Below are 6,855 nucleotides of genomic sequence, written 5' to 3'. Positions count from 1 at the left end.
TCTTATACATCTGACTGTCAATGATTGTAAATGACTGCTTGTGTAGGATGTGTATTGTTCTTTCATGGGACAGAGTGATGACAATGCTTGCCTTGTTAGTGACCCCAAGCCTTATATCAGCTCACTGACTCAACAGTTCAGACGGAAACGGAGGCTTTGACATTCACCAAGTTACACACATGCTTACACTTCACAGGTATGAATGTTTCCTAAAATATTGTTTTTTTTTCTGGGTTTTTTGTTGTTCATGAAGCTTCTCCCCACTCACCACAGGGTCAAATAAAAGTACTAGAGTGTATCTATCCTCGCCATTCCATTGAAAAAAAAATTGGGGCCTCATAATAAAAGCCAACTGTACATTTTTGAACGACTCGTCTGTACATTTTAGAAAGACACGGGTTAGAACAGATTTTTTTTTTTTTTTTTTTTTTTTTAATTGTGGTAAAATTTAGTGAAGAAACCAAAAAGAGAACAAGTTGAGAGAAGACTAAATCAATCATAGTGTTAACAAAGCACCATGGGATACTGAACTGAAGCATAACAGAGGAAATATATCAGAAGGTAACAACATCACAAAACCACAGGTTATTTGTTTTCCAGATTTTTTTTCAAAAAAATATGAAGTAGCACCTTTGATTGGAAAGAAGTGTTCACAACAAAAAAAAGAGATAAACACATTTAAAAGAGGTTTGACCATGCATTTAAATTGTCCTTATTACAAAGCCAACCACACAAAAAGACCAAATTGCTACAATCTGTTTCTTCATTATGCTTATCAGTCCTGAAGTCATTTTTTCATTACTTAATAGTACTGAAGATATTCATATTTTACTTTTTTTTTTAGTAAACTTAACTAATCTGAAATTAGATTAACTGGAGAGAATTAGTCCTGAATATATAACAATACAAGACCCACCTCAGGGATTAATGTTCTCTTCAATGAATGATTATCTAATAGGATACTTTAAAAATGAAGAATACTGTTATTGGACTACAAATAGACTAACTGACTGACAGTTATATTTATATCTTTTTTAAAAAAGAAAAAGAAAAAAAAAGGTGAATTTAACATTACATTTGAGCAGAAGACATAATTTTCTGGGCCTGTCATCAGGGGAGAGAGCTTGTCTAGGACCTCCATAGCAACGCTGGCTCTCTGTCTGCCTCTCAGTGCCTAATTATCCCTTTGAGTGTATGCCATTTAATTGCAAATGGAACAATCAGTTGAGAACTCGCCAAATTAAAGCCCAGAGTACCACTGTTTTTTCCCCCGCCCAAATACAAAGGGGTGGGGACAGAATGAAAGCTCATTGAGCACATCAAACAAATATTGTAATGACAGCCTGTGAGCCCAACTAGTGCTCCGTTTGAATAAGGTTATTTTGTGGTTTTGTGAAAGTATCTGGATCTGCGGATATGATTACGGACCGTACACTGATGATCATTGGGTTTTAGAGTATGGGGGCAAGGCCTCGGGGAGGGGACAGGCGGAGGATGGGTTTAGGTGCATTTGTTCATGCAGAGCAGCAGCTCCAGGCGCAGGGCGATGCGTGTGTGCCACCCGAGGGGAAGGATGCGGATGTAGCGAGCTACGATGGGAGGCCGCAGGAGGTTCTGCACGGACGAGGAGCGGTCAGAGTTTCCATAAAACACCTGAGGAAAGAGCAACAACATGCATGAGATGTAGGACACAGGATGTTATTCGTCAAATTCAATCTAAACCATTTTCTTTTTGTAATAAAGCTGCAGGAGCAAGTCAATCCCGAATACTGAGCCCAGAAACTCTGCACCAGTTGTCACTATCAATAAGAATGACAAATTGCTGGCCAAGCAATGATTAGAAGGTTGATTCTGAATCAATTAAGGAGCGGTTGGAACTAATGGAACAACGTAAAATTATGTGCTTTTGAATAATACACAAGGTTCACCCTTGCTAGTCTTGTTTTTTTTCTCAAGAAAAATTGTTTAGTTATCCAAACTTAATGCAATGTGGCATAAAAAACAAACCCAAGCCAAGTGACCAGTCACAGATAAGCTGTGTGAATGAGGCAGAATTTTTTTGTGAAGACAACTGTAGGAAAATTTAAATTTATCCAATTTTCCTGAATATTTGGACATGGTGGATAAAACAGTTCATCAAGATCTTGATCAATGTAACCTCCTCCATCATATTTAGAGTTGTGCATTCTACAGTGTTTGGCTGCTGGCCAAGTTCAACTGACCCTGTTGTTTCCAGCCTGGTCTTTGTAATAGATCCAGTTGAGTTTGTCGTCCGTGCGGTACTGAACGCTGTACTTGGTGATCCACTCGTCAGCATCACAGCGGCCCTGAGTGAGGATCCCAGACACCACCATCACCTGCTTCAGGTCGATCTGCAGCCACTGACTGTTGTCCTGGAACTTAGAGAGCCAGGCACACCTAGAGGAGAGGCAAGTGGGGGAGTTTGTTGATCATAACTGCATGTAAGAGGGGAAAAGAACATCGCTAAAAAAATAAATAAAGCAGTCAAACTTGGCAACCTAAATCCCAGTTTGTTCATTTTTTTTTAATGCTCTTTTGATTAAATACTCAAAAACAAAAACTATCTAGAGAGAGATAGTTGTTGTTTTGCATTGTAGTTGTTTTGTTGGTTCTTTACAAATATAAATACATTGGACATACCCAAAACCTTGACTGTTGAGCCGGGCCCGGCTTGGGAGCCATGAAGAGAACCAACCGGTGTACTGGTCTTGGTTGGAGCAGGTGATCTGGTCCAGACTAACTGATCCGGCCTCAAAGCCCAGAGGCTTGTGGTATGGACATTCTGCAGGTAGATTTGAAATGTTATAATATCCATATTTCTTTTTTTTTTTTTTTTTTTAATGACACTCTCAGTTGCAACTTTTTGAAGATTTCCAACGTGACGTCACAGAAACAAGAACTCAAAGTTACCAGTCAACAGCTTGACAGGAAAACACAAAAAACGCAACTGGCAAATGAGCATCGCTAAGCCTTTGAATGCTTAATTCTACATCTTTTTATCCTTTCCACTCTCTCCACCCTGCCATCCCTTCCTCACACTCTCCACTTCCCAGAGTCCCCGCTGTGAACATCCAGACCCAGTGTGACCCATATCCCCATCCTAAAAGCCTGCACTTTAATTCTCCACAGTGAGAGATCAGTGACGTCCATTAGACAGCAGGGAGACAGATGGCCATATTCTACTCCACGCAGCTTTAGCTCCATGTTGCATGTTCTCGACTTTACAATCTGCTCTCACACATGATTACGAGTTACATGTCCTAAAAATATGAAAGAGCGTATGGAAAAGCTTACGGGTGCCGGAATTGTTTCCCCTTTTCGCGGTAAAACATGAGCCGCGGACGGTGGAACTGAAACCTGCTGCGCTTTTGTTTACTACAGCCATAATCTGGCACCGGGTCACATTCTGTCTAATCCTTGTATTACAACACTTACAGCAGTAGTGCCGTGTGAGTCAGGAGATAAGTGTTTACATAATAGCAATGCTAATGACTCTGTGGTCCACTCTAATGTATCTGCCCTCAAACATTAAACATATTCGGATGGACGAATTAATGAGGGATGGCAGAAAAACGGGACGCAGGAAGTGAGGAGGAATCCGTGCTGCCGCCACTAAGCCCAGTCCGCCCGGTCTGCTTCGCTCTTTTGTTTATCATCAACACGTCCTTGTCACTGTAATTACAGGTTTCTGTGATTGTGCAATCAGCACGGTCTATGAAGAGCCCCGTAATCTGAGCATCATGTGCTCAGATGATGATTATCCACTGAACTTCTTTTTTTCCTGGGTCAAATCCCATATGATTCATTGCTGAGTTCATGCACACCGAGGAAAAACGCATTCATCAGTTCAGAGCCTCATCTCCTCTGACGTGATTCATGTCTGGCTAATAAATCTCAGGCACACGGTGGAATATGGATTTGCAGGATTTCAAACCCATAGTGGTGAAATCACAAAGCCAGCTCGGTAAAGTTAGAAGTAAAAGTAAAATAAGACAGTTAAAATAAAATTAGTTGTAAATGCCGAGTGGCATTTCCTCTGCGTGCAAACGGTAACATTGAGAGATTTCCACTCAGCTCTCTGCACTGCACCATGAAGCCTTTACAGTAAGTGTAGATTGCCAGCTTGGCAGAGCGCTTCTTCTGTCTTTTCATGGCTCCATCTGCATCATCTTCTCAGAGGATGTCCAGTGGAGCATGTCCTTCCTGTGGTGTCAAATCTGGAGGCTAATGCATCCATGCATGTGCGTGCACATAGAGGCGTAGTCTCTCTCACCCATCACAGTCACACAAATAATGAGCACTCCATATTTGTGCAAAAAGGGAAGGATATATGTAACCAGTTAGTTGCTTTGCATTTAATGCCAAATTTGGAAGATTTAAATATTGAATGGGAAGAATTTTAGCTTTGCTGCGTCTTATATTTTAGTAAAGTGTCTAATTAATGTTAATGCGTTTTTATCTCTGAGATGGTCGCTGTATTAGATTCCTCAGTGTACCTGGCATGCAGTCCAATCCTCGTACCATTGAAGAGCCGGTACCAATGGTGGAAAACTCAGTGGGGGATTCTCCTCCTTCACAATCACATTTGCAGGACCTGCTGCTCCACGCCTCGGACATTGCAGTCTCATGAAAAGACACACAGAAAACTTCATAAATGACAGAGGAAAAAGCATAAATCCCAAATGCACTTTCAGTGTCAAATCAACTCTGATGTGTTACTGATGTTTCCTCTCACCTCTTGAGCACTAATGCTGATAAACACTGTCCAGGCAGATGGAAGGGAATCAAAATAGACGCCAGACAGCCAGCAATAAAAAGACAACAAAAACATATTTGGCACATTGCACAACAAAGTAAATGCATCAGTGTTTTAATTAAAACATGGTCGGCAAAGGCAAATAAATACAACACAGCCATGAGACCTGCTGTTCTGTCACAATAAACAACCCTCAGATCATTTTAAGCATTCATGAAAAAAGTCTCATGTGTCATATTTTTGATGCTGTTTTTTCTGCAAATCTCTACATCGTCCAGTGGAAGGTGAAATCATACCATGAGCTCCCAGGAGAACCAGGGCCAGCAGGAAACGCAGTGTGTTGAAAGCCATCTTCTATCTTCCTCCAAACGGGTCCAAGCCGAAGGTAGACTGAGCAGCCAAGGCTGAAGCAGCAGAGAGGCCAGATTACTGTAATCCACAGGGCACTAATGGCCTCACCTAATGCGTCCTTATCTGACGAAGCCCCTCCTACAGCTGTTCAACAACCATCAACAATGGCCATCAACACCACACGGCTCATTTGACATCGCAGGGGTCAAGACACAACCTTGTGCCTGACTGTGTGTGTGTGTGTGTGTGTGTGTGTGTGTATAGGGGGATCATAGCTTATGCCAGTTTTTAGCGACCAACTGGTTGTGGCCCATCCATCGTTCTAAGACCGTGACCAAAGACAGTGAAATGGAGCCCTTTTCTCTCTTTTTCTGATTTGTGATGTAGCTGAATTTAGGCGACATTTCAGCTCCCAAGGTTTAAGAATATAAACAGCGACGAATTCCAAGTTTTGAAACAAAGCAACAGACAGTCACACCGGCTGTGGCATTTCTCTTTGTCTGGGAAGTTTCACTTCACTCAAGTTTCAAAGCCAGCAGGTTGAACACAATCAAGCCTAATTGAGCAAAGCTGTTCTCTATCTGAGTTGATCAAAAGCACCATTCTCACTCCTGCTCCATTCTCCTCACTGCTGGTCCCTGGTTGCTCCTGGGGGGGGGGGAACAAAAGCTCTGCACTCATCCACTCCTTCCTTCGGAGTACTTTGACGGTGGAGAGTAATAAAAAAAAAAAAAAAATGAAGGCTCCAGTCCAAATGACGTGCACGGTTTCTTCACGCAGGAGGCACAAGGTCCGACCACATGCAAAACTTATCTACAGAGCCCACAAACAGGTGTGTAAAGTAAAGATGTTGTTTTTTTTTCTTTCTTCACATTTATTTGTTTTCCCACATGGCAGAAGACTGTCAAAGCCAAGGTCCTTCCAGTGGCTGCACATGATTGCCATCTTAAAAACTCCTTTTTCTCCTGCAGGTTGTCCCTGTTGGTTTGAAAGGTGCTGACTTTCTAGCCAGTCGGTTCTCTTTGCCAACGAAGGTCCTGCTGAGACTGGTGAGCTCCGAGGCTTCCCGGCTGTCCAGAATCAACAGGCAAAGAACAATCACTTTGCAGGAACTGGCCACTGCTGTCGCACTGATCCAACACAAGACTCACACAAGGGCTGCAGCATGAGGCATCAATGTTTTCAACAAGAGTTTTATTAACTTATTCATTAAAGACAGATTTTAACTCATTTTAATCTCTTGTCCTTGGGTCAATTTCATGTTTTCCATGGTGATGTAAGGTATGTGAAGTCCAAGGGCAAATATCTGAATAGAATTTCTTCAACGGGTTCAAGGAAATCATGCATTTGATCTTTATCTATAACAAAAGAATGAATGAAAAAAAAAATGGAATTCAATAGATTGACACTTTGTTGAAATTTCATATTTAGCAGCATTATGGCTCACATAGCTCACAGTAGACCTGAAAGACAATGTGAAACATGTCCAAGGCATCTGTTGCTGTGGACTGAAAAGAATTAGAAGTAAGTGCTTTTTCTTAGTGCAATGGACTTTTATTTTCCAAAAGTTTTTGGAAGAAGGAAACCATCTTGTGCCACCAAGTTTCTAGAGTGAGTAGCCCCTGCAGCCCAGGTGCTCCAAGAATACTCCGCTGAACTGCATATCCACTAATCATGATATAAACAGTTCCTGGGGCAAAAGTTAGGATTGTAGGACTGAAATGCTG

General features: G+C 41.7%; 1 protein-coding gene and 1 long non-coding RNA gene across 2 annotated transcripts; one reads left to right on the top strand and one right to left on the bottom strand.

Annotated features, from left to right (window-relative positions):
* Positions 1-1,051: 1,051 nt before the first annotated feature.
* On the bottom strand, positions 1,052-4,645 carry rs1a (retinoschisin 1a). The gene is made up of 4 exons (XM_076048140.1): positions 4,518-4,645; positions 2,662-2,803; positions 2,223-2,418; positions 1,052-1,653 (listed from the first exon to the last, which is right to left on the bottom strand). Exons 1-4 carry the CDS (start codon positions 4,636-4,638, stop codon positions 1,501-1,503), a joined length of 612 nt encoding a protein of 203 aa, XP_075904255.1. The 5' UTR covers positions 4,639-4,645; the 3' UTR covers positions 1,052-1,500.
* Positions 4,646-5,487: 842 nt separating this feature from the next.
* Positions 5,488-6,364, top strand: LOC142901984 (uncharacterized). The gene is made up of 2 exons (XR_012929020.1): positions 5,488-5,960; positions 6,100-6,364. It is a non-coding gene; the product is annotated as an uncharacterized LOC142901984 (long non-coding RNA).
* Positions 6,365-6,855: the final 491 nt, after the last annotated feature.

This window comes from Nelusetta ayraudi, unplaced genomic scaffold (assembly GCF_046127955.1).
Source record: "Nelusetta ayraudi isolate G7.1 ecotype Tasmania unplaced genomic scaffold, CSIRO-AGI_Nayr_v1 ptg000005l, whole genome shotgun sequence".
Lineage (NCBI taxonomy): Eukaryota > Metazoa > Chordata > Actinopteri > Tetraodontiformes > Monacanthidae > Nelusetta > Nelusetta ayraudi.
The sequence above is the reverse complement of the archived record's forward strand: the minus strand, read 5'-3'. Positions and strand labels throughout refer to the sequence as shown.